The 27,767-nt window shown below is 40.1% G+C and overlaps 1 protein-coding gene and 1 long non-coding RNA gene across 2 annotated transcripts in view; one reads left to right on the top strand and one right to left on the bottom strand.

Annotated features, from left to right (window-relative positions):
- Positions 1 to 27,767, top strand: part of LOC125451321 (ADAMTS-like protein 1) — a 515,681-nt gene that overhangs the window by 390,157 nt on the left and 97,757 nt on the right. Inside the window, exons 15-16 of the mRNA XM_048528318.2 lie at positions 8,118 to 8,419; positions 13,960 to 14,089. Of these exons, the coding sequence (XP_048384275.2) occupies positions 8,118 to 8,419; positions 13,960 to 14,089 (432 nt within the window). The remainder of the gene's footprint in view (positions 1 to 8,117; positions 8,420 to 13,959; positions 14,090 to 27,767) is intronic.
- Positions 7,538 to 10,890, bottom strand: LOC125451322 (uncharacterized). The gene is made up of 3 exons (XR_007247272.1): positions 10,790 to 10,890; positions 9,826 to 9,906; positions 7,538 to 7,629 (listed from the first exon to the last, which is right to left on the bottom strand). It is a non-coding gene; the product is annotated as an uncharacterized LOC125451322 (long non-coding RNA).

Here is a 27,767-nt window from a genome sequence, read left to right as displayed (position 1 = left end):
AGGGGGGTGAGTTGGGTCTGTGGGAGAGGAAGAAGAGAAGAGCTTTTCTGCCTATTCGTGGGCCATACAAGTGTACAGGGATTGGACATTGATGGTGAAGATGAGGTTTTGGGTGTTGTGGAATTGAAAGTGGTGGAGGGTGTGGGTAGTGTCCCTTAGATAGATAGGGAGTTCCTGGACCAGGGAGGACAAGACAGAGTCAAGGAATGCAGAGATGAGTTTAGTGGAACAGGAGCATGCAGAGACAATGGGTCAGCCAGGGAAGTCAGGTTTGTGGATTTTGGGGAGAAGCTAGAAATGGGCTGTGCAAGGTTGGGAAATGATGAGCTTTGGAGCTGTGGGTGACGGTCTCCTGAGGTGATGAGGTTTTGGATGGTCTGAGAGACCATCCAAAATCATATGTACAATTGAAAAAGGTGATACTTCACTGTAAATAACTGATGAAGCAGATGCGATGTCACTAACTGCTTGGGGAACTGAATGATATTGGTCCCAGAGGTTGACCGCATCTCAAAACGAGTAATAGTTCAGCAATAACAATTACCACTGCACCAAAACTCAGCTGTGCAACGTCAGTTCCTGGAGAAGGAATGTCACTCCAGGAATGAGTAGACTCCAAATGAAGTCATCAACAATGCGATTAAAAGACCTACATTTTTTTAAAGATTGTGCATTCGTGGATAGATGGATGTGGAACATGCCAAAATAATTAGGTTTTGTTTATGAGGGATGATTTTAATAATTGAACCTGTATTTTGGAGTAACTTTTAACGCATATTTTCTTTTGCTGTTTATTCTTTGATGAGAAGTACATTTGTTCATGAATTGTGACTTGCAATAGCCATGTGATGTCTGATGTTGTTGTTCTCTGTTTAGCGACTTGAGGCAGAAGTCATTAAAACCAGCATATGGAACGTTCTATGTACAGTGTGTCAGTGCAGTGTGTGGTATCTTAGTATCATATTTTTGGTATGAATGCCTAATACAGGATGGTCAGAGCAGTATTACTTGTTGCAGTATACATGTGCAATGCAAGAGATTTGGATCATATATGTTAATTACTTGCTGATTGGAAACAATTATTTTATATCTTAATCTATCTGAACCCTTCATGCCACAACAGCTTTCAGAAGTCATGTTACTAAATAGGTATCTTTTAAAAGAATTTCTATGGTTTAAATTCCTGACTATAAGTGATTTAAGATTTTTGTTCGAGTTGTTATAGTTTTGGCAAGAGCAGTGCAATAAATAACATCATGCTTCTGTGCTGTAAGCATTAAACTAACATTTAAATCTGGAAGCCATATGTAGGATATTATTAGCTCTTTAATGAAAAGAAATTGAAGTATATTCTTGGATATCCATATGCAACATACATAAAAGCAAAAGACAGATCTTTAAACTCCACATATGATTGAGAAATATGTTGGTGCTAAAGTGAGACAGAGGTTTTGTTGTCATACACGATGTATTAAATTGACTAGCAATGTGCGTGCATGGCTATAATATTTTAACAAACCCACAAACAACAGGTCCTTCAAAACCACAAGCGTATATCAAAAATAATGAGGCTATGTATTCAGTTTTTTTGATAAATGTTAAGAATCTGTAATTCCGTTGGAAACAATTCTCATTCTGATTTCAGCCAGTTTATTTGGTAAAGAACAGCTTCACCTAATCTGACCCAACTATAGAATTTTCTCTGCATCTTGATGTGTTCTTTTGGTTTAGCTTCTCCTTTCCACAGTCTAAAACGGAACAAGAAAGTATTGGAAACAGTGACCAAAAGGCTTGGCACAGAGTAACGTAGTGTATTTCAGATCCCTTACCCCTATCTTCTGATACTGTGCATGATAGAAGCATTGAAGATACAAGTTATGAGAGGTATTTTTGTTAACGTAACTGATATTAAACCACTGCCTTCTCCCAGTTTACATCAGGCTAGACATCACCTATTATGTGTCCAGTCTAATGCTCATTAGTGCTCTTACCTGAACACACACTCATTCTAATGCTCTCACACGGAATAGACACTTGCTAAATCTCATGCTCCTACTTGATTCATGTACAGAGACCCATCTGCGCACGCACAATCATTTACTCGTGCACAGGCATACTCCCACATTGCCGCACATACTAAAACTATCCACCTTACACATGGTCTCTTTCTTTCTCCCAATCTTCCACTCCTTATCTCCAATTTCTTCTGTCTCCCCCTTTACCCTCCATCTCTCTAACTCTCTCTGTCAGGCATATAGAGCAATAGACCATTCACTGGCAATTACTTTCTGCCCTAGCCAGAGAAAACTGATAAGCTATTCACATCTGTGTGGTTCGTAGAAGCAGGAATTCTCATTCAATCCCCACAGTTCCATTCTGGCGTTGTCTATCTAACTCCAGTCTCCCCCTTCACCCACCACGTTTGTAAGCTGGGGACATGCCAGGTTATGTGACATTGTGCTGGAATTGATAGGTTGCTACAGGAAGCTTAGAGTCCAGCCACAACTGAGTCACCCAATCTCCATGATCCTGTGAGGATATCTGTCACCATGGCGACTGCACTAAGTAAAAATCCACACCCTCTGTTCTGTAATTGCCACCTCCTTCTCTTGGCCATAATGGGTTGGTGTTCTCATTGACATTGGCAAGATACGTCGGCTATCATTTATCCGCATGATGCTCTTTTCAATCTAGACTTTGACCTCTTTTAAAGAAAATTTATCAACTTTCTCTACTCCGGGCCTCACTGATTTCTCTGATGCTTGCAGGTTTCATCTGTTTTTCAATGCTTCTGAGATCCCTCACAGTTCCCATGTAATGCACCTTCCTTCTCATTTCATCTCCATCCCTTCAATTCACCACTAATTTTGGCCTCCAAGTTGTAGAATTGTCAAGTAGGCAGTGGGTGAATGGAGTGATTTGAACCTATTCAGAGAATGACCAGGAGTGATATTTAGCCTGAATGGGTTAGATACACACGGAGAAAATAGTGGCCTATTATCTGTCATGTTATCAGAAGCACCTCCACTATTTGCAGATTCAATAGTTCTGTCTTACACAGTATCAGATGATAATAAGGGAAGGATCTAAAATGCTATGTCCCAGTGTTCTAATGCTCTGCATTGTGCTATGCCAGACCTGTTGGTCATTGTTTCCATTTGTTTCCTGTTCCATTTCACACTGTGTAGAGGAATTCTGACGGCAGCTTGCATCTCATTATTACATATAAAGCACTTGGCTTCCAATGGCTATGCAAGACAGAAGGTGGAATATAATCATTTAAAGTTGTTTGCAAATTTCATTTCATATTTGTTGCCAGTATCAAGCAACAGAATTATTCAAGACCAATTTTTTTGTACTTTAACCAAAATGCAACTTTGCAAATAAACAAGCCTTTTTATAAGATATAATTAGCTTTGTGCTTTGAACAGTTTTGCAAAAGTATACCATAATTAACCTAGCAATACGGGCAATGTATGAGCGATGGTTAATTATCAAAATTGTAGGTTGTGGATAAGTATGGGTCCTTAAAAGTAGGATGTCTTATTTAACAAGTATTTCGAGTAGTTTCAGAATTGGGGAAAACTGCAACCTCTTCTGAAAACCAGTGGAATCAGCAAATGTAGCAAATACAAAGTTAAAATATATCCTGTCAAATCCAAATCACACTATTATAGCCAAAAAATATGCATGAACTTCTTACCCTCAGAAATATTTACAAAGCACATCACCATGCACAAGTCGAGATAACAAGGTGTAGAGCTGGATGAACATAGCAAGCCAAGCAGCATCAGAAGAGCAGCAAGGCTGATAATTCGGGCCTAGACCCATCCCGAAACATCAGCCTTCCTGCTCTTCTGATGCTGCTTGGCTTGCTGTGTTCATCCAGCTCTACACCTTGTTATCTCAGATTCTCCAGCATCTGCAGTTCCTACTATCTCTCACCACACTCAAGTATGTCCTTTTAAGATTGTTATCTGCATTTAGTTTCATTCACAATCAAACACAAACAAAATCATCCTTGCTCGAGTTGTTTATTAGAAACTACAGTTAAATCAGATTTACTGCAATTAATATCATGTTATTCATTTTTTAATATGTTAGTTGAATAGTACAGGTACTAATGTGGAAGTACTCATTGTGCTCACTTTTTATGTGGAACACATATGCTGTGTTTCTGTGGAATTTCTGTCAGACAAAGATATTTGGCTACTTCATGTTAATGTGAGCTAAGGGTTAACGATATACAGCTGAAGCTGATGTTGCCTGTTACTGTTACTGCCCTTTGCCTTAGCCTTTTGCTGATGCAGCGGCAGTGTCTCCACCCCTGGATCAGGATGCCCGGGTTCAAGTTCCATCTGCTCCAGAGGTGTGTAATAACATCTCTGAACAGGTTGAATAGAAAAATAGGTTACTGCCTTTTGTGACTTGAATAAACAAAAGTTTTGCAGCTTGAGTTTCAAAATTGCAGTGATTATTTTTTGTAGTTTTGATTTGTTACTGCTCTCTCTCTGAGAATGGAATCCAGCGCAGAGAGAGAGAATACATTGCTCACGCTGACTTTAACAAAACATTTGAATAGCTCCCAGTCTAAGCATGTGGCTACTGCTCTCCCAGTGTTAGCAAAACTGGAATCATTTCACACGCAATGTATGGACTTGACTTTTTTCCTACAAAAGTGTTTGTAATATAAAGAAGTTGAAATGGAATTATTTTATTTAGCATTGTTAAAAAAAGTACTTTTGATATGCTGTTTCATTGGATCATGTGATCAAGCTTCTTCTTTCACACAAATGTTCTCTTTGATGAATTATTTTAAAATACAATGACTATGATATAGACAAAGTTGAAAACAAACTTCATATGTGAACTTCAGCACATAGTGCTGACCATTTATGCTGGGTGTTTGTGGCTGAGGAAGAAATGTTAAAATTGGAATTGGTCAAATGGAGATAGGAAGGGGGTTAATTGTTTTACTTCAATTATCTCTTTCCCTGATTTGCACCATGAAGGTGACTGTCCCAATGGGCATTTTCACCATAAGATATGATAGTGAGCAATAAGATATTATTAATAGCCTTTCAGTTGAGTCCTGTGTTGAGTTAACGGTCTTCATCTATTGTGAAGCAAGATGATACAGTTTGGCTCATTCTCGCTACAGGGACAGTATCTTGGCAGAAGGCATTGTTTCACCCACTCTACAAGTTACCATACAACAATGGTATGAAAATTAGGCTTTCTTTGTAATTATGTTACAATTGTTTGACCAGAATTAATGGCCAGAGAATGATAGTAAAAACTGTTCCTCATGTCCCTACATTAGAAGGGCAAGTATAGCTAAAGCTCCAGTCATTGGCATGAATCATTTCTGAAGAATGCAAGGACCTTAGCCTTGCACAATGGATTCAACTGCCAACATGGATTGTCAAGGTGTATCCATGAGAAATGGAAACATGGAGTGGTACCATTGTGGTCTGCAATCACTATGCCCAAAATTGGAATATTAGTCTCAGGACTTTGCTCCCTGGGTGGGTGCCCAGCACCAGGAAACATTCCGGCTCACCAGACCTGTCTCAGCAGAAAAGGAATGGCCTGAATTGTGAGATATACATTTCAGTGTGTTCTCCAGCCAGGCCCTCCGCCCCAGAAATAGTATGGTGGGAGCCAGAAGGTTTGCCAAACGTCAAGGTGGACTGGTTAAAAAGCCCGCTCACTTCTCTGGGGGGTCATCTCAGTTGTGTCTTTCAATGCTAGGACTTCTAGTCCTCACCCCTGTATGCATTCTCCATGACAACTCACCGCAACCCATGGCCCACCCACCCTAGTGGACTTTATAACCCTCCAAGCCACCCATGCACCTCCACTTAGCCCCTCAAGCCCTCTTTTTGCCTCTAGGCAAACTCATCGGCAAGCCATGACTGCTGCTTATTCTCATGGCCCATTGTTGCCCCGTCAATTTAATGCCAACTCATCTCAACCCAGGATTCTGCACCCACCAGCTTTTACCTTTCCATGCTCCATACCAACTCACCCATTATCATGATGGGCAGACCTCAACAGCCAAGCTGATATCAAGTAAAATACATTTCATATCTGTTATATTAAAGAAGTCATTGTTGAAAGGCCATTCAATAGAATTAAATCCATACTTAATTCCTTAAAAACAAACATTTTTATTCATAAATGTACATCAGTCAGCTAATTTCATCTTAACCTCTTGGAGCTGTGAAGTAAATTGGGAATTTTATATCTATCCATTGTGAAAATGACACATTGTAGGAGTTAGCCAGTCATAATATTATAATGATAGCACAAATGTTATGTCAACAAACAGCAATTGAAACTGTAAGCCCTACTTTTTTTGAACTCAGATATAGAAAAGTTGTCCTTTTTTCAAAATTTAGAGAACAGCGATGTACATAATTTCGCAGCTGGATGACTACACATACTTAATCTGTTTTTATTGGCATTTACGTCTGCACTAAAAAAAAAATCAGGCCCATACTCCAGCGAAAGTGAGGTCTCTTGAACTTAACACTGATTTCAAATGATCTTCCTGGGTTTGGGTTTCCATAGTATGCGAGTCACATCCCATTCCTTGTTCCTCTGCCAGCAAAAATAGGATCTGACAGAAATGGGGCTGGGTCTCCTGAATTATAAATACAGTACAAAATCTACACCTTGGCTTCAAAGACACAACTAAAGATATGAAAGCATATTACTTTTACTACAAATGTAAGGATTCTGGTTTGCGATCATTAAGTTGCTGATGTATAGGTGGTTTGAATCACCCTCAGATCCCTGGTTCTGACACTGGATTTATTTAGGAATTTGAAATGAAAAAGGCAGTAGAGGTCTTTCAAGGAAAAAGAAACTCTGTGTTTATTAAATACACAAGGTAAGTACAATACAAGAAATAAAGGCAAATGTAATAAACAGCAAACCTGACACAATCAACTAAAGTGAGGACAGTAATTAAACTCACTAGTAAACACAGGTTGAACAATGTTAGAATCAAAACAGCAGTTTCAATTACAGAAACTTTAATCAGACCTCCTAATCTTAGGGTACCTGTACTGTCATCACCTGCCCTCCCCTCCCTGCATAGGTAGGTTAGATATTTTGGCGTCTCGAGAGTTTCAGGTGACCACTGAGGAAAATAAAGATTTAAAGTGCATGACGTTGCTGAGGTTCTTGCCTCGGAACTGACCTGTGTCTGGAAGCTACTGTTCAGATAGCGCTTGGTTGACTTCCCCCTCTCAGTTGCGATGATGCCCTTGGTTTGTCTTCCCAATTCGGCTTCTCTGTTCAGCCTGAATGGTTCTTGGTTGTGAAGCTGCTTGTTGGGGCAGGTACCTTTGGGGAAGCTGTTTCTGCAGGAGGTTGTTGATGAAAAGGCTCTCCCTTGGTGAGATCAGGCCTGGCAGTTATACAGACTGTGTGTTCTGCTTTCTCCTGTCAAATCTGTGGTGTCCATTGTGTTTCTTGTGTTCCCTTTGAGATCAGTTGGTTCCCTGATAGTTAACAGTACATGTCAGTGGGTTCTGATTGAAGTTGAATGCCTGAGGTTTCTGTGAATGCATATTGATTGAAGTTGAATGTCCAGTATCTGTATAGGCCCCAAAATGCCTGAGTTGGATAGGCAAAGATTTAAAAGTTAGTTTCAGTTGAGAGTATTATGTCTGGTTGTTTGTTCTTGTGGAGTGGAGGTGTGTATTGGAATTCCAGTTTTAACAATAGTCCCAGGCTGAAGTCATTTTGGCTCTATGTGTATTTGTAGCATAACCTCAAGCTTTTGTCTGGTATTTTAGATGTTGCAAAAGTCGAGGGTCTTGTCTAATATTTTAGGTGATGGGGATTTTTGCTCAATCCTATACAAATGTTTGATAATTTTATCCACTTTCTTTTTCCAGATGTTTAACTTATTGCTCACACAGCTGAAATTTGTTGGTTTACTCTTAATTTCTGAATTACTACAGCTATTTTTCTTTTTACAAGTAAAATTATTTGCCATTTCTGAAAGGTATTGGTATAATCGCTCATTTCATTTGAGGCTATTGGAAGGTTTTTAATTATTTTGGCTAACTCTTGATGCATTCAATAAATTGTGTGCTCAGGTTTATTCCACAGCACTGGTCTCCATGTAGCAAAACCTGTGGAGCTGGCAGTCAGAGTCGCAAGGTCAAATGCCAAGTGCTTCTGTCATTTTCTCAATCTGTGGAAGACCTGCCAGATGATGAATGTGAAGGTCCAAAACCACAGATGGAGCGAGCCTGCTACACTGGACCATGCAGTGGGGAAGCAGTAGAATACGACGTTGAAGATGCAGAATTACTGTACACCAATTTGCAGGATTTTGATGAGCTGTATGACTGGGATTACGAGGGTTTCACCCAGTGTTCAGAATCATGTGCAGGAGGTAAGAAAAGCTCTGACAAACCTTGCAAGTACTCGGACATAGAATAGCACACCACAGCACAGGAACAGGCCCTTCAGCCCGCTATGTCTGTGCCAACTATGATGCTGTTCTAAACTAATCGTGTCTGCCTGCACGGGGTCCATATCCCTTTATTCCTTGCCAGTCAGTCTGTCTGTCTAAATGCCGCTGGAATCAAAACAGAAAACACTGGAAATGCTGAGCAGGTCAAGCAATTCTGCCAGGTCTCTTCAGTGTTCCAACATTACTATCGCTCCTACCACCTCCCCTGCAGCACATTCCAGGCACTTACTTATCCTCTGTGTAAAAATCAACTTGCCTTGCGCATCTGCATTAAACTTCCCCCTCTCACCTTAAACCTACACCCCCTGCTATTTAACATTTCCTCCATGGGACTCCTAGCCACTGTATCCATGCCTGTCATGAGTTTATATGCTTCTGTCAGGTCATCCCTCAGTCTCCGCCACTCTAGCAAAAGTAATCCAAGTTTGCCCAACCTATCCTTAAAGCCAATTTGTTGTAATCCTGGCAACATCCTTGCAAAGATAACAAAGTATGAAGCTGGATGAACACAGCAGGCCAAGCAGCATCTCAGGAGCACAGAAGCTGACGTTTCAGGCCTAGACCCTTCATCAGAGATGCTGCTTGGCCTGCTGTGTTCATCCAGCTTCACACTTTGTTATCTTGGATTCTCCAGCATCTGCAGTTCCCATTATCACTCACACAACATCCTTGTAAACCTCCTTTACACCCTCTGCAAAGCATTCACATCCTTCCTATATGGCGACCAGAACTGCACATACATTCCAAACGTGGCTTGACAAAAGTTTTACACAGATGCAACACGGCTTGCCAACCTCTATGCTCATTGCCCATGCTAACGAAGGCAAGCATGCCATATGCATTATTTACCATCTTATCCACTTGTGTTGCCACTTTGAGTTATGGACTTGCATTGCATCAATGATCCTGATGACCCTGCCAATCACTCAATAATTTCCTGTTGTATTTGACCTCCCAAAATGAATCACCTGACACTTGTCAGGATTAAACTCTATCTGCTATTTTTCTACCCCACTTTCTAACTGATCTATATTCTGCTGTACTTGACAATCTTCCTCACTACATTTATCAAAAGCTACGTATATTTGAAAATCGGGGCCATGATTTTATTTAGACAGCAAAGAACATGTACTAGTATTGCAACTGTTTCAACTGAACTAAATATTCTGCAGCAATTCTCTAGTTCATTGCTCAGAGCAATGTCTTGACATTCAATTATCATCTAATGGTTTGTTGCCCATGGCAGCACCTGAGCCAAAGAGAATCCACTTACAAACCGAAAAGTTTCCACTCTTCATGCAGTATAAAATGTTGTTCCACTTTACCCCTTCATTCTTGTGTATGTCCTGATGTATTCAAGATGGATATCTTTGACAAAAATGTGTTTTCTTTCTTGCAGCCGTGCTCTATAAATACCAAATAACTTTGGTCATTTGGGAAAATAGATTAAAACAGAACACTATCCAATCGTCTTATAAGTGTATTGCTTAATAGCAGTCAAGTTCTACTTCCAAAGCATTTCAATCTATTAGCTTGTTATGTGCTTTGTACCTTGCCCCATTTGAATTAATTCTTCACTTAACCTAATTGAAGAGAGATGCTCAAAAGTGAGGGAATGGAGTGAAAACAGAAAATGCTGGAAATGCTCAGCAGGTCAAAGCAATACTGCCAGATCTCTTCAGTGTTCCAACATTCTGTTTTAAGTCCAGGTTTGCAGCCTCTGCATTCTTTTGCTTGAATATGAAGAATGGAACTATTCTGAATTGAGAGGACAAGGACTAATTGTGATAACATTGCTTTGTAAACAGTATTGTGGTATCAGTAATAAACAATCGAGCACTGAGTAAATTGATAATTGTTCATTAGCTTTGACTAAAGACTAGTAAGTAATGAAAGTCAAATGCACTTTAATTACTGAAGCAATTTTAAACTGTGCTAACCTAAAGGAAAATGTTTGCTTAATGACTCAGTCTAAACTCAACAGTAGACATTGTTAGCTGAGACGTTAATAGTATCTTTTTTGAATAATATCATATAGAACTCAAAGGCAGCCATTAATTTAAAGGTATGTTAAACTGAGCAGGAAACACTGATTAATGCAGAATCATCAAGTAAACTCCCATTTATGTTGTACAGTTCACTCACTCAGTGATAGTGAAATTTTCCCATTAGATGTGATTCTTCCTTTTATTATCTGAATATCTGCTAGAGAGTGGAAGTGGTATAAAGGGTACAGATATAACGCGGCCACTGGTTAGCAGCAATATGTTAGTATAATTGCATACTTACATTGTCTCCAGAGACAGTCTCTGACCTCAAGGAGGTACTGTTCAGAAGGAACTAGTTACTCACTTGGCATCGATTTAGTGTTTAGAATGGTACGACTGTCATCACATGCCACGAAACAATTACAGTGTTCTTATTCTGAAGCATGCAGATGCCTGCAGTCTGTCTTTGCAGAGGGAGTGTGATGAAATATCCACAACTTGATCATTCTGATCTTTAGTCCATTCCACTGGCACAATGTTTGCACAGGAAACTTTATGTAGATTGAATACTGCTGGCCCATTTGCAAACTAAATGTTATCTTGAATAGAGGTATATAATTCTAGATAATATAAAATGTAAAGAATGGCAAGAGCTTCTAGCAGTCCTGCAGTGGAATGTGCATCTGCCTGTTCTGTGACAAATAATTCCTAAAAGATAGTGCTCAGGAGGTCTGCTGCAAAAATGAAGATATCAATTGTGTGTTTGTATAAAGGTTACACTGAACTGAGAAGCATTCCCATGGTCCTTTGAGACAATGGTGGCTTTATCTTTACATTTATGTCAGTCACAGCAGCAGAACCCTGGCAGTGCTTGTGGCAGAGTCTTCACCTGCCTCAGTCTGCCCCCTGTCCTAATTCCCTTAGTTAGTAATTCATGTCACTGGATAAGGGCAGACAGCTCTAGTATCACAGCAACTAGAATCCTGGAGATCCAGGAGTACAATCTTGTTGCTTGCTCAGTCAGGCTGTACCAGTAGAGTCAACAGTGATATTTATGCAAGAACGTGGAACACAACTCTAGCGTGTTAGAACTACAAAAATGTTCACCTGATAGCTGCCTTAACAACTCAGTACCAATTATCAGTATGGTGAAAGGAGGAATTCCTAAAGTATCATCATGAGGCTTTCAAAATCAAGGAAAGCAGCATCCTTGAACGAATTTCAAGAGACCCGGAATAAGCTGACTAGGGCGAATCATAGAAGCCTACATAAATTGTAGACACACTAAAAACGTAACCGTAATTTACAAGAATTTTACGTTGTTTGAGAATGAGCTAGTTCAGTCTGGGTATTAAATTTGATTAAAGAAAATTGTGACAGTGTGGGGAGAAATCTAGTTGAGGTGGACAATACATTAAGGATTATGACTGTACATAAGTAATGGTTAGATTATAAAGAATTGCTATCTTGTTTACAGAACTATATTTTTCTTAGTGTTCAATGCTCTTGCCCCTCACCCCACAAAAAAGTCATTGAATCATGACTGACGAAGAAAGTTAAGAATGTATAAAATTAAAACAAAAGGTCTATAAAGGTGCCAGAATTAGAATTAAACCTATTGATTAGAAAACTTTAGAATTCAGCGTATGAGGACCAAAAAAACTGATAAATGAAGATAGAAAATGAAGTAAACAAGCAGAAAGTGGACTGTAAAAATTTCTTTTAGTACTGTACCTACAAAAAGGAAGCTTTTACCAAGACAAATGTGAAGCAAATTACAGGCGGAGTCAGGAGAATTAAATGGGAGGAATTGATCAGTAGAGAAATTGCATGATTAATTTTTGTCTCTCTTTGTTAAAGAAGATATAAGAAATCTCCAAAAATTAGAAATCCAAGGAAATAGGGAGATTGAGGAATTAAGTGGAAATTAATGTCAATAAGAAAATTGTATTGGAAAAATTATTGTGACTGAAAATTGCTAAGTCCCAAGAGACACTTCGGTGATAACCTTCCAAAATTCTACAAATTCTGCAATGGCTCCAGCAGATTGGAAGGAGGAAAATGTCTCCCACTGTTTCAGACGGGATTGAGAAGGAAGACCCTGAACTTCAGACTATTTGACTTACATCAGTAATAAGAAAAATGTTAGGTTATATTATGAAGTTGAGATAAAGGACATTTGAATATTGATGATCTGATCAGGAAAAGTCAGCATGCATTTAAGAATGAGGAATTCAAATTGAATAACCTGTGGAAGGCTAACAACAAACAGAGTAGCGATTAATGAACCATTTTCTGTTTGCAAAATGTAATGTCTTGAGTACTACAGAGTTCATTGGTGGAGCATCAATTTTATTTGCAAATTATTTCAATAAATTGGCAAAGGAACCAAAGATATGGTTGCTAATTTTCCAGATGACACAAAGATTGGGAAGAAAATAAGCTGTGTAGAGAATATAAAGATGCTTGAGAAGGATAAAGATAGATTAAGTGAGTGGACAAAGACTTGGCAAATGGAGTATAATGTGGGAAATATGTCTAATTGACCATTTTTGGAGGAGTAACAAAAAAGAAACCAATTGTCTAAGTGGTGAGGGATTACAGCGCTCCAAGATGCAGAAGAATCTGTGTGTCCCAATGCATGAAGAACAAAAGGTTAGTATGCACTTAAGTCAAATAATTATGAATAAATCAAGGTCCATAGTCAGACCGCACAGTTAGGCCAGTGCTAATTATCTATCCTCTGAGGTAACCGATGCATATTATACCTTGCCCAGAATTTAGGATGCTACGTTAGGTTTTTATATGGCCATTAGTGAAATGAAGAAGGTTATCACAAAACAGAACTCTTCAAGAATCAGGTTCTGAACTCAAAGCAAATGAAATGGAAGTCAGCTCTCCTGGCCTTAAGGCACTGATATAGGGCTCGATTTGGGTAGTCTTCAACCAAGCTTGCCAGAGCTCTGCTGAACTGTCATTTAATTAACTGGCAAGTATTTGTGCAAAATCATTGTGAAAAGATTCACATTTTTAATTGTTGCTTATAATGAACAAATCAAATAATATAGCTTTAAGATGGCGCATGCCTCTTCATTTCCATCTCTGTCTGTGAAGTTCTCCAAATACATCAGGCCCACTTCATCCTCCTTTCCACATGCAATTAGTGTTTCCTGGGAAGCTTCAGACCTGTTACTCTCTATTATCTCTGTGTCAAATTGGCTTTTTCCAAAAAAAAAGACAGCATATCGAAATAATACAGAAAATAGTTGAGTTAAAGGTAGTAAGCGCAGGGATTTTATAAAGAATGTTGCTGAATATGTACCTTTGAAACATTTCTTCTGATCTGTGAAAGGAAGCTTGACAGAAGACTGTTGATTACATGCTTGGAATGAGTAATGAACTTTTGTCACTCATTCCTTCACTAGTTACTACTTTTATTGAAAATTGTTTGATGTTATACATTCTAACTAGGTGTCCAAGAAGCGAATGTGGTTTGCCTGAATAAACAGACTCGAGAGAAAGTGGATGAAAGTTTTTGTGTCATCCATCGCCACCCTCCACAGCTCCTTAAAGTCTGCAACCTGGGACCATGTCCTCCAAGGTAATTAATTTTCAAAGTTTTTCTGTTTTGTAATAAGTTTCTATATTTCATATTGGCCACAATGACCTGTTGTGGGGTCCCCAGTTCCTCCAAGGTCATCTTACATTCATTTATGTGCTTGTTTCGCTTGTTTTTAACTATTAAAACAAATGTACATTACTTGTATGTTAACTAGGTAATCAGTACATGGTAATCTCACATGCCACCAAGTCCAACCCCTCTGATTACTTGTTTCGCTGATGTATTCAACCAGTTCAGTTCTCTCCCAATTATCCTTGACTGACTTACGAAGTGTTCCCGACTTCCATTGAGCCTTTGACATCCCTGCTGGAGACTATTAAACAATAACAATGGATATCTGTATCTTCCCCAAACACAGTAAATTTGATCCTCCATATGGTGTAAAGTGTAATGCAACCAATCAGTTCCTTATCCAGTAAAGCCAGCCTGACTGATTTGGTTTATTGTTGGATGTGGAGTAGGATAATGCCAGCTGCAGGACCAAGTGAGGACAGCACTGCATTTGGGGAAACGGAAGGGTGAACAGGCACTGGTCTGATCTCAGCCAAGAGTGAGCTCATTTGAAGAGAGGACAAAATGGGTGGTTGACTGGGAATTGTGGAGGAAGGGAGTGTGAAATCCCAGGTTGCCTGTTATTACCATGAGAATATGGGGGAGGGGAATCTCCAAGACTTTGGGGACCTTCTGATGGATGTCTGGAGGCCTCAAAGAAGATGTTAGGGGAGAAACATGGGGAGAGGGTGGTGGTGTTGCCCAAGCAGGCATCCTGAACTCAATGGATAGCACAAAAGCCTCTACTCCTGAACATAGTAATGTTCATTTGGATGTGAGGGGACTTGGGTATCTCGACCAACCACATAGTTACAATTAAAATCTTGAATGTCAATGAAGTTTGCCGCATTTTTGGCTAAAATAACTGCTCTACCTAACTCTGTTGCCAACTTTATGCCTTCTACCAGTATTTGCAATATCCATTAGGGAAAGGAATGGGAAGTTGATGACATTATGAAAATTAGTTTTAAAATTCCTGGTATGTTCTGACATTGTTGATGGCAGCCATAATGCAGTAATAACTTGACTCAGTGTATGTGCTGAGAAAATCAACCTAGGATTCCAATTTCCACAAGCATTTTGGTGATTCTGCAGTAAGTGTGTGGATATAGTCTAAGGATAGGATGAGACTCTCAAGTCATTGCGATAACATTGCCTGATGAGGTTCACTGTCTGAAGTATAGGTAAATTAAGGTTGAGAAGATTATTGTTCGTGCAGTTTACTGCGGATAGGCAAGAGTCTGAAAGTATTGGCAAAAATTATAACAAAAACAGAAAACCTCACCTGGCAGCATCTGTGGAGGGAAAGCAGAATTAATGTTTAGAGCCCAGTGACCCATCTTTAGAATTGTATTGTTTTGTTTCATGATTTACGATGACACTTGTACACCTCTGTCAGAAGGCTGTTTAGTGAGTACTTCCAGACACCCCTTATTCTGTACCGTGATTTTAAAATCAAAAGTGGTGCATTCAGAGTGCAGGAGGCTTGCATTTCTTATGGGTGAGTTACATTTTTGATTTAAAGTAGAAACATTAGAACTAAATGACCCCACTCACCTATTTTAAACAACTTGCAAGATCGCCATTAAAATTGTTAGATTGAGGAAAATGCGTTCATAATTTAGATGCTATAACGTATCATCGTAAGTTTTCCTATGTTTCTTATTTAATGGTTGTGATTGCTTAAGTGCAGTGTTCTACAGATAGCAGAGCTGAAGTTCCAATGAGATCAGAGTTTGAGATGTATTTTAACTCCACTTTTGGCACTCAAATCACCTCATCGAATGTGTGTCAACAGCATATGATCCCAGTCATCTCTATGTCTGCGCTGCCTCTCATTATTCTATCACTGCTGTGCAGCAGTTTGCTGGACTGGAGCTTTGCCAGTTTGGAGCAGTATCACAATTTGTGAAATGTTTATTTTTGTTGTCATTGAGTCTGTAAGAATCTTCAGTTCTTTGTCCAGAATCTTTTTCCGTCTGATTAAAGTGGCGTCACCCTTTCAATTAGGGTATGTGATATTTGGTGGATTGTTTTTCCTTTTGTTAAAAAGAGCGAAGTGAAGCCAGAGACAATTGTTCATTAACACTTTGCTGCCTGAAGCGGCTGTGAGCACCCAGAAGGATACAAAAAAAAGGAACCAATTTGCTGAAATGTCTGAATTGGAGACAGCTAATGTATTAAGATTACAGTACTTAATGAAGTTTTTCTTGGGCTGCATGGGGATGAATTTGTGACTTAAATGCAAATGTTGAATGAATGGAAAATTAAAATTACTTCTAGCCTTATTAACAGTTTAATCTACACTAACTGTTCAAGTATATTTATTTTTTATACCATCATGAAATTTTACAGCGCAGAAGGAAACCATTTGGCCCAATGTGCCTGTGCCAGTTCTTTACAAACTATCCAATTAATCCCACATTCCTTCTCATTTCTGATACCGTTTAGAAGAGGCCATTCAAATTTGCACCACCAAAAGCATATAACTACCTCCACTAACCTAACGTTTTTGCACTGGGCCCACAGCCCTGAATATTATGACACTTAAAGTGCTCATTCAAGAACTTTTTAAACATTGTTAGGTTTCCCACCTCAACTGCACCCCCTGATAGTGCATTCTAGACCCGACCAATCTTGAGTGAAGAAAGGTTTTCCTCAAATCCCCTCAAAACATAGCACCTTTCACTTGAAAGTTATGCCCCCTTGCTATTGCCCTGTCAACTAAGGGGAACAGCTGCTGTCTATTCACCCTGTCCATGGCCCTCATGATCTTAGACACCTCTATCAAGCTCCTGCTGTCAATCTTCTCTGCTCCAAAGAGACACTGAGGTCATCCAGCCTCTCTTCGTAGCTAAGTTGCTCCATCCCAAGCAACATCTCGATGAAGTGCCTTTGCAGCCTTTTGTATGCTATCAATGGTTGCTATTGAAAGTAGTGTTGTGATAAAGGCATGAAATTCTGAGTTCACCTGAACTAACAAAGTGATTGACTATTTTTAGAAGGTGAGTTACTCAGTAATGCACAAACACTTGCTCATCTAAATTTGGGACAAAGATACATCGGATACTGAGTGTGCTTTGCACAGTCAGGAAGCGAGGTCACATCCAGAGAGAGAGAAAGAGAGACTGCCTGAGTGAATATATAGTTTGGAGACGTTAGAGGTTGCATGGAAATTTGTTGTAGAGGGCAACGAGATGCTGTTTGCTTCCTTTTTTGGCTCATAGTTTGTACGGTTTTGACAGAATAAATTGAAGCCTGGGATCAGGCAAAAAATAAATGGATATCACAGGAAAACTGTAAGTTCAATGGTTGGTAATAGCTGCTAATTTAACTACCTATTATCAGTAACTTTCTGATTTAATGTAAATAGGACAAATGTTCATAGACTATAAGCTCAAAGAATAGTTGGAAACGTTTAAAACAAATTAAGAATTAAGTGAAATAAAATAGCAAAGCAGGACCTGACTATTATGTTGTTACCTGTGTTATGTGGAAGCTGGTGGACCCCATTGTGGTTCAGAGTGACCATTTCTACAGCAAGTGTTGGTGGCTTGAGGAACTGTTCCCAGAGTTGATGGTTTGGAGTCCGAGATTTGAATGCCACAACGCATCAGGAAGAGGGTCAGTTGCCTGGACACTATGGTTTAGGAGACTGTCACACCCTTTAGATTACCACCTCAAATTCGGTCAGCAGTCAGGCACAGGAGGGTATGACTATGAGTGAGGCAGGTAGAGAGATCCAGGAGGTAGCGTTGAAGGAACCTCAGACCTTGAACTTGTCTAACAGGTTTGAGAGTCTTCCTCCCTGCGTGGGTGAAAGTGTCGACTGTAAGGACGATGAGCACACTAAGAATAACATTGTGGTACAGCGCATCATTCAAGAGGAGAGAGAAAAGAGAAATATGTTTGTACTAAAGGATCCTATAGTCACGGAAATAAGCACTGTTCCCCATAGCCAGGACTGGGGCTCTGTTAACTGCCTGGGACCCAGGTACAGCATATCTCACCTGGGCTGTAGAGGAACGTGGACTGGGAGGTGAAAGATCCAGTTGTTGTGATCCACAAAGGAACCAACAGTATTGGTAGAAAGGGGAAAGAAATTCTGCTGAAGGAATATGAGCAGATAGAGGCTAAATTTTAAAAAAGCAGAATCAGAAAGGTAATAATCTGCAGGTTACTACCTGAGCCATGAGCAAAATGGCACAGGGTCAACAAGATTAAAATCATAGAATCCCTACAGTGTGGAAACAGGCCCTTCAGCCCAACAAGTCCGCACCCACCATTGGAGCATCCCACTCAGACCCATCCCCCTATAACCCACCTAATCTACACATCCCTGAACACTACGGACAATTTAGCATGGCCAGTCCACCTAGCCTGCATGTCTTTGGATGTGGGAAGAAACTGGAGCACCCAGAGGAAACCCATGCCGACACAGAGAATGCCCACCTGAAGGTGGAATCGAACCCAGGTTCCTGCACAGTGAGGCTGCAGTGCTAAATACTGAGCCACCGTGCTGCCTCTAAGAAGATAAACACATAGCACAAAGATTGGTTTGAGAGAAACGGGTTCGAATTCATGAGACATTGGCACCAGTACTGGGGAAGGAGGGAGCTGTTCCAATGGGATGGGCGCCTGGGTCCAGAGTCCTGATGAATTGCATATCTAAGGCTGTAGAATAGGACTATAAGCTAAGTAGCGGGAGTGACTGCAGCTGCATGGCAGGTAATGTAAAAGGTTAAAGGAGAGGAAGGGTCAGGAGAAATTATTAAAGACCCTAGAGGGAGTTATTTACAGGCCTCCAAGCAATTGTCATGATATGGAGCAGAAAATAAATCAGGAGATAAAAAAGTCATGTAAGAAAGACACTATTTCTATAACCATTTGGCCTTCAATATGCAGATGGATTGGGGAAATCAGTAGATCCCAAGAAGAAGAATTCGTGGCGTATCTATAAGATGTTTTTTAGGAGTAGCATGTAGTAGACCCCATTAGGGAGCAGGCAATTCTGGACTTGGTGATGTGTAACAAGGTAGACTTGATTAAGGACTTTAAGATGGAGGACCCCTTCGGGACCATTGACCATAATATGATAGAATTCACCCTGCAGTTTGAGAGGGAGAAACTTGAATCAAGTTTAATACTATTGCAGTTATTAATTGAATAATGGTTATTACAAACACATGAAAGAGGGCCTGTCCAGGATTGATTGGAAGGGGAGCCTAGCAGGGAAGATGGTGGAGCAGCAACAGCAAGAGGTTCTGAATTAATTTGGGAGGCACAGCATAGATTCATCCCAAGGAAAAAGAAACTTACTAAGGGCAGGATGAGGTAACTAGGGCTAACAAAAGAAGTCAGGGACAGGATAAAAGCAAATGAAAAATTTTTTTCTGAAGAAGGGTCTTGACCTGAAATGTCAGCTTTCCTGCTCCTCTGATGCTGCTTGTCCTGCTGTGTTTACCCAACTCTACACCTTGTTATCTCAGATTCTCCAGCATTGGCAGTTCCTACTATCTCTGAAAAAATGTAAAATGTGTTGAAGCTCGGCATAAAACTAGACAATTGGGAAACTTTAAAAGCCAGCAGAAAATAATAAAAATGCAATAACAAGGGAAGAAGATAAAATACAGCAGCAAATTAGCTTGCTAAATAAGATTGCAGTAGTTTTTTTTAAAATACATATGGAGTAGGAAAGGGAAAAGTTGACATTGGAGCAATGGAACATGAGGCTGGAGAAGTAGTAATGGGGAACAAAAAAATGGCAGGTGAACTGAACACGTATTTTGCGTTAGCCTTCACAGTGGAAGACACCAGCAGCATACCAGAACATCAAGAGAGTCGGAGGCCAGAAGTGAGTGTGGCGCTCATCATTCAGGAGAAGGTGCTGGAGAAGCCTGAAGGTCTGAAAGAGATAGCTAAGGTGATTGTGGAGGCGTTGGTGGTGATCTTTCAGGAATCACTAGACTCAGGGAGAGTCCCAGATGACTGGAAAGTGGCTAATGCAACAGACCTGTTTAGAAGGTAGAGAGATAGAAGATGGGAAACTGTAGACTAGTTAGCCTGGCCGTTATCATAGGGAAGATCTGAGAGTTCATTATTATGGGTGAACCTGCGGAGTACTTGAAAGCGCATGTAAAACAGGGCTGGGTGAGCTTCATCAAGGGGAGTTCATGCCTGATAAATCTGTTAGAATACTTTACTGAGGTAACAAATGAGTTAGATAAAGGAGAGCCAGTGGATGTCATCTATTGGATTTCCAGAAGACCTTTGACAAAGTGCCACACAGGATGCTGTGAAATATGATTAGATCCCATGGTGTTAGGAGCAAGGGCATGGATAGAGGATTGGCTGTCTGGCAGAAGGCAGAGAGTTGGGATAAAGGGTCTCTTTCAGGATGACAGCTGGTGGAGTTCTGTAGGGGTCTGTTCTGGGACCACAACTATTCAAATTATACATTAACAATCTGGACAAGGAACTGAGGGCATTGTTGCTAACTGCAGATGATACAAAAGTAGGTGGAGGAATAGTTGTTGTTGTGGAGGCTGCAGAAGAACTTGGACAGGCTAGAGAAGTGGGCAAAGAAGTAATAGATAGAGTACAGTGTGGGAAGGGGTGAGGTTATGGAGTCATAGAGATGTATAGCGTGGGAAACAGACCCTTTGGACCAACTCATCCATGCAGACCAGATACCCTAATTAGATCTCATCCCATTTGCCAGCTTTGGGCCAAATCCCTCCAAACCCTTCCGACTGGTACAGCCATTCAGATGCCTTTTAAATGTTGTAGCTGTACCAGCCTCCACCACTTCCTCTGGCAGCTTACATGCATCCATACATGCACTACCCCCAGTGTGAAAAAGTTGATCAAATAGCAAAGGCAGTTAGCTGCACACATTCACTGCTGGGTCAGACAGCAGTGCAGTGTTATTGGAGATAACAAAGTGTAGAGCTGGATGAACACAGCAGGCCAAGCAGCATCTTAGGAGCACAAAAGCTGATGTTTCGGGCCTAGACACTTCATAGAAATCAGCTCCAACTCTGAAAATACCTCAAAAGAGAATCAGCTGTTACAACACAGTTTTTTTTCCCATCCTCCATCTTGGATTACCCAGAATCTTTCCCTTATGCACTATGGTGGAAGAATAGAGACATAGCCTATTTCCAAATGGGATAAGGATGCAGAAATCTGAAGCACAAAGGAAGTCCTAGTTCGGGATTCTCTTAAGATTAACATGCAGGTTCGGTTATCAGTTAGAAAGGCAAACACAGTGTTAGCATTCATTTTTTGAGGGCTAGAATATGGGAGCTGGGATATACTGCTAAGGCTGTGTAAGGCTCTGGTCAGACTGCATTTATACTGTTGTAAGCTAGTTTGGGCCCTGTACCTAAGGCAGAATGTGCTGGCATTGGAGGGGGTCCAGAGGAGATTTACAAGAATGGTCCTGAGAATAAAAGGCTTGTTGTAAGAGCAGCGCTGGAGGACTCTGGATCTGTACTCGAAGGAGTTCAGAAGGATAATTGGGGATCTCTTTGAAACTGATGGAAATGAGAGGCATGGAAGAATTGGGCATGGAGAAGCTGTTTCCACTAGAAGGCACTAAGAACTGAGATGAGACTGAATTTCTTCAGCCAGAGGCAGTGAATCTGTGGAACCCCTTTGCCACAAAAGGCTGAGGAGGCTGAGTCATTGAGTGTATTTAAGACAAAGATAAGGTCTTGCTTAGTAAGCGATTAAAGGGTTATGGGGAGAAGGCAAGAAAATGGGGTTGAGAAATGTAGCAGCTGTGATCAAATGGCAAAGCAGACTCAATGAGCCAAAGGGCCTAATCCTGCTCTTATATCTTATGATATTATGATTCAATGTTTGTTTGAGGTCCCGAGGCATTGTGTCCCACTGAGCTGTTATTTTTAGTACCGTGAAGAGGCTATCTAAATTCCAAATAATCGTACTGTTCCAACTGAATATAAACATTTCTCCATAGTTTTAAAATTCAGTGACTCAATAAAAAGACCACCCTCCCTTAATCTGGTGAGGTTTGCAGATGAGAGATTTAATATTATGTATTCCTTACAAATATTGCATGTGTTGAAAACATATATATAGTGATATTGTATTGGCATTTCTCACTAGCTATGACTGAAATCATTGCAAAATATGATGATGGCTGCATGCAACAGCATTGATTGGAAGTTCTTTCTGTTCTGTTCTTGCGTGGGATGTGGCCGGCATGGCCAAAATCTGTTTCCCATTCCCAATTGTCCTGAAACTGTGTGACTTGACTGAACATTTCAGGGTTAAGAATCAACCAGATTGTTGTCGCTCTGGAGTTGCTTGTAGGCTAGGTAAAGATGGCAAATTTAGAGATGGTATGTACTCAGAGTAATAGCTGGGGCCTCTGGACTACTTGCCCAGGGTCAATACCACTGCTCTTATTATGTCCTTCCCATGTGATATTCTAATTTTGAGTTCTCTTCTGATCCTTCGAACATCCACGGCTACAGATGGCCATATAATGTAACGTCTTTCTCATGTCAAGGCATCTGTGTTACACAGAACAATCTCCCCTTACTATGGACTTCAGTGCATACACAATGGTGCTATGTGTTTTCTTGGATTTTCTTTCTCAAAATGGAAAGGGTGGATTGTTAAGAGCGGAAAAAGGAAAAGTAAAAGAGCAACAAGGAGGAGACTCAACTGGTGAATGCTTGGATGGAAGGAGCAGAGGAACCTCCTTGTCGTCTTCCAGTTATGTTATTGGAGAGACTGGATGACTACACATGGACATAATTTGATTCACTGAACTGTCTTCACGGAGAACTCGCTAAAAATGAAAGAATGTAAATGGCAGAATCCTTCTGCCGACAGACACAGTGATCAAGAAATGAGAAGGATGTAAAAATAATTGTTCAGAAAGAAAGCAGGTTTTGAGGAGTGCTGTAAAGGAGGAAAATGAGGCAGAGAGGTGTAGGGAGGGGACTTCAGAGTTTAGAGCATTACCAATCATGATTAAGCAGTTAAAATTGTGAATGTGCAAGAAGCCTGAAATTGTAGGGACACAAATATTTCAGGAGACTGTGGAGCAAGAGAAGCTTGCAGAGATGCCCAGAGGCAAGGGGGTGAAAACATGATGAGAATATCAAGATCAAGGTGTAGCTTAAATCATAGAGTTACTAGGTGACTAGGTCTTGGTACGAGTAAGGAAGCAGGTAACCTGGCCTCATTGTTATGGAATGTGGAAAGTCAGAAAGAAGTCATTGGAATAGTCAGATATAGAAGTACAAAATGCATGGAGGAGGTTTTCAGCAACAGGTACACTGATGATATTTAGAGGATGATAGTAGGTGATTTTAGTAACAGTATAGATATCTGATCTGAATCTCTCCTGGAAATCAAGTTTGCTGCCATTGTTTCAGCATTAGATAGCTCCCTGGGACATGAATAGAGTCAGTCATTAGGGAACGGACTTTGCAATGGGTCCTGAAAACAATAGCTTCAGGGTTCCCATTATTTAATTGGATGAAATTTCTGCTTATTCAGTACTGGAAGTTGGATAAGTATTCTGAACATTTAACAATGGTGGAGGAGTCGAGACAGGTAATGGTGATGTCGAACTGGGTGTAATTCAGATATGTGTAGAAATTGACATTATGCTTTCAGATGATGCCAGCAAGCACAACAGGCAAATGGGAACTAGAATGGAGACAAGGATTGCTCCTGAGGAAATATCAGAGATCATGGTACAGAAGCAAGAAGAGAAGCCACAGCAGGGTATAATCTAGCTATGCTTAGACTGATAAGGATGGAACCAAGCACAAGCTGTCCTACCCAGCTGGAGATAGGGGAGAGACATTGTACGAAGATGGTATAGTCAGTTAGGGGAAGGGTGATATTGGTAGACTTGCAGGAAAAGTGAGTCATTACAGAAGAATAGAGAATGATTAATGGTGTTAGTCAAGGTGGAAATCATGAAGAGAAGTTGGGCTCAGCAGCAGTTTTGGGGAACAGTGCTTAAAGAAAGGATGTAGGTCTATGGGACCAAATGTATTTTGGAGAGGGCAAAAGACGAAGACAAAAGAAACTAGAGAATGATATGAGCTCAAGGCTAGGGCAGGAGGCACCTCAGAGGAATTTAGGCTGGGCAAAGAGTGGGTAGAGGGTAAGGCAGCCGCTTGAAACACAAAGTTATTGTGATGTTACATTTTGTGATGAGGAGAATGCATGAAATGATGGCCTTTATTGCAGGATGGCTGGAATACAAGGTTAAGGAAGTTATACTGCAATTGTATAGGGCTTTGGTGAGACCACACTTGAAGAAGTGCACAGTTATGATCTGCTCACCGAAGGAAGGAAGTACTTACTTTTGAGTGTGAGTGCAACAAAGTTTCACTGAGATGATTCCTGGGATGAGGAGACTGCCACGTGTTTCGAGATAGTGTAGGCAAGGCCTACGTTCACTGATGTTTAGTAGAACAAAGGCAACATTGGAACATGTAAGTTTTTGAGTGATCTAACAGCTTATTTGCTGTGCAGCTGTTTCCCCTTAGCTGGACATTACAGAAAACAGGAACACAGTCTAAGGATTATAGTGCTGCCATTTAGGACTGAGATTGGAGAAATTTCTTCATTGAAAAAGTGATTAACCTTCAGAGTCCTTGACTGTTCTTGATGCACAGTCCTTAACTATTGTATGTTGAAGCCTAAGATTGACAGATTTTTGGACTTGAAGGGAATTGAAACATACGGAATCACGTGGGTAAATATAATCAGTAAAGATCTTACAGACAAATGGAGAAAGCTCAAGAGGCTGAATCCCTACATGTGAGATTGATGTGAAGGCAATGCATAAATATTTTTGTACTTTATTCATTCATGGGGCCCAAGTGTTGTAGGCTAGGCTAGCACTTCTTTCCCATCCCTAAACAACAGGGGTATATGGTTTTATTCCAGTTACTTTGCATTGAATTCAGATCTCATTGTCCCTGTTGGTAAGTTATGAGTCAACGTCCCCAGAACATTCGCCTGGGTCTCTGGATTCCTAGTCCAACAACATTACCACTATGCAACCACCTCTCCTGGAATTGTCTCTGGGTGATGCTCCATTACATTTTCTTAGACAGATATTTTTAGACAACTCATTTTATTTTCATTATAACATGTATGAGTATTATGTTATGATTTTCCTTTTCAATGCATTACTTATGTGTGGGAAAGAAAATGTCAGCTTGGATCCATAAGTTAGTATTAATGGGCAAATTTCAGAACAGAGCATGATTTTATATTTCACAGCCATGAATTGCGAATAATGTGGAATAGACTGAATTCAATATCGATACTCCATCTTGAAAAATTTATTTTGGCCATAGATACCTATCAACTGCAGCAAACTTGTGCAATAATATTTGTATTTCTGGGTGGCTGCACAGAAAAATGATAGAACCAGGCAGAAATTTATATTGAACTTGCATTGTGTAAAGACTTTTGTTCATTACAAAGTCTGTCACCATTTGTCTTGCCTTTCAGTCAATCTATCAGCATATACAATGCATGTAGTCAGAACCTGCAGTTAAGAGATTAATGTTACCAAAACCTCTAAAAAAATATTATTTATAAATATATAGGGAATGAGGTACTGTGAATAATCCTAACAAAGCAGTCATTATTCCAGAGAAGTCTTAGATATTTTGAGAAAAACTCTGACGGAAATGTGATAAAGAAGGGGGAAAAAATACTCAACATCAAAAAAATTCAATGCTGTATTACCAATGAGGTGATTTACATGCCTGTGTTGGCAGGGAACAGCACCTCAGGAAGTTTCTTTGTCCGATTTCTCCAGAAGAACTTTGAGTGAACCAGCAAAGTTACCAGGTCACCACCAGCATCCCATCAACCCACCACTGTTTTATTCAAGCTAACTGCTGGGTCCAAAGAAATTACTCTATATTATGTATGAGTTAAAGAGCAATAAAAGGCCAAAGCCTCAGGCCAAACTAAGTAAAAATTCTTTCTCGTGAATGACTGAAGGCAGAGAAGTGAAACCCAAAAAGGTAGAGGGAGCATTTTGTCCCATGTGTGTGCTCAATAATTTGAGTTCAGAATCAATTACTGCTGCGTTCAAAGTAGAATTCTCTGAGAGTTTCATGAAACAGAAAATGAAAGATTGATTGTTCCAGACCTTCTCACCTCTTTCTTCCCCCTTCATCCATTATAACTTCCTCCCACACTGCAGTCTCTGATGCTGCAGTTTCTAATGCCAAAATGGCAATTACCCTCCTCCTCCTCCCCCACCACCCCTCAAACAATGGTTCTTCCCCTTCAAAACCTATTCCCTACCATTCACCGTTCTTGTTTCCCACTGTCCTGCAGTCTTGTCGCCCTGCTGGTCCTTCCTGCAATCTTTTTCAAGTGAGAACAGTAAATATTGATTGTAAGTAAGACCTTTGAACTGTGAAGTCGCAGTGTAATGAAGAGTGTAAGTTAGTGATCAAATTACTGCATGGCCGTGGGGGTGAAAAATCCTCCTGCAGTTTCCCATCATTACCGAAGATATACTTTTTATTCAAGTAGTGGCTACAATACCATCGGACCAGCACACCTGCTTGGAAGAGTGTTCATTGCAACTCTCCCAGACTGAGCTATCAAACAAATTAATGGCCAATTTTGCAGGCAATCATACCAACTCTAGCAATGTAAAATTAAAAGATTATTGGTCAGATTTAGCTGCTAAAATAGAGATGAGTTTAATGATGATCACTGTGAATAATGTGCAAATTTCAAAATTTGATGTTGACTGTGAAAGGTAATCTTTGCATTGAGAATAAATTTGACGTGTGCATAGTTGTATCAGCTTGAGCTTATCATCGAACATCTTATGTTTAAATCCATGAACACATTTTCAATTTCCTAATGGTATCCATTTTTATCCATACAGAATTTAATGTGAACAGTAAACACAAGCCCTAAGCTACCATATTTATGAAGCAAGCATCTGTTGTAGATCCAGTATGATGGTTATGAGTTCTTAATACAGTAAAATTAATCTTGGAATGTTCCAGCCTAAATGCTAGTACTTGAAATTGTCCCAAACAAAATATGTCACATTGAGAGAGAAAACCTCTCAGCATCTGAAAAGATATTTAAATTATTTGGAAATTTGTGAGAATTATTGTGACTCATCCCAGTTATTCACTCTGTGATCCAGCTGCATAGACCATTATTTTATGGACTATGAAAGTTGCCCCTGTGTATCAATTGAGCCTGGTCTGTTAAATGTAAAACACAAGCAGTAGATAATCCCTGAAGAATGAAGAGGACCACTGTTGGATAAATTATTATGCAGTTTGCAGCTGGCAGGCATTTAGACTTTGATTTTGGTTTCTAATCTGACAGTGTTGCCAGTATCCTGGGCTGACAACACACTGAACTCTGTGCAAGAACAGCACTCCATTAGATTTGGAAATCACAAGGAAGATTACTTGGAAACTCCTCAGGAGTTGGATTGGGAACTCCAAGTTTGAGGAATGGTGGTGGGGCCATTCAGATTAGAAACTCCTGGAAGAGGTGGAATTAAGTGCTCCCTTGGGGGATGCATACAAATGTCTGTTGT

Source organism: Stegostoma tigrinum, chromosome 3 (genome assembly GCF_030684315.1).
Source record: "Stegostoma tigrinum isolate sSteTig4 chromosome 3, sSteTig4.hap1, whole genome shotgun sequence".
In the NCBI taxonomy this organism is placed as follows: Eukaryota; Metazoa; Chordata; class Chondrichthyes; order Orectolobiformes; family Stegostomatidae; genus Stegostoma; species Stegostoma tigrinum.
This window is presented reverse-complemented; position numbering and strand designations above follow the sequence as displayed.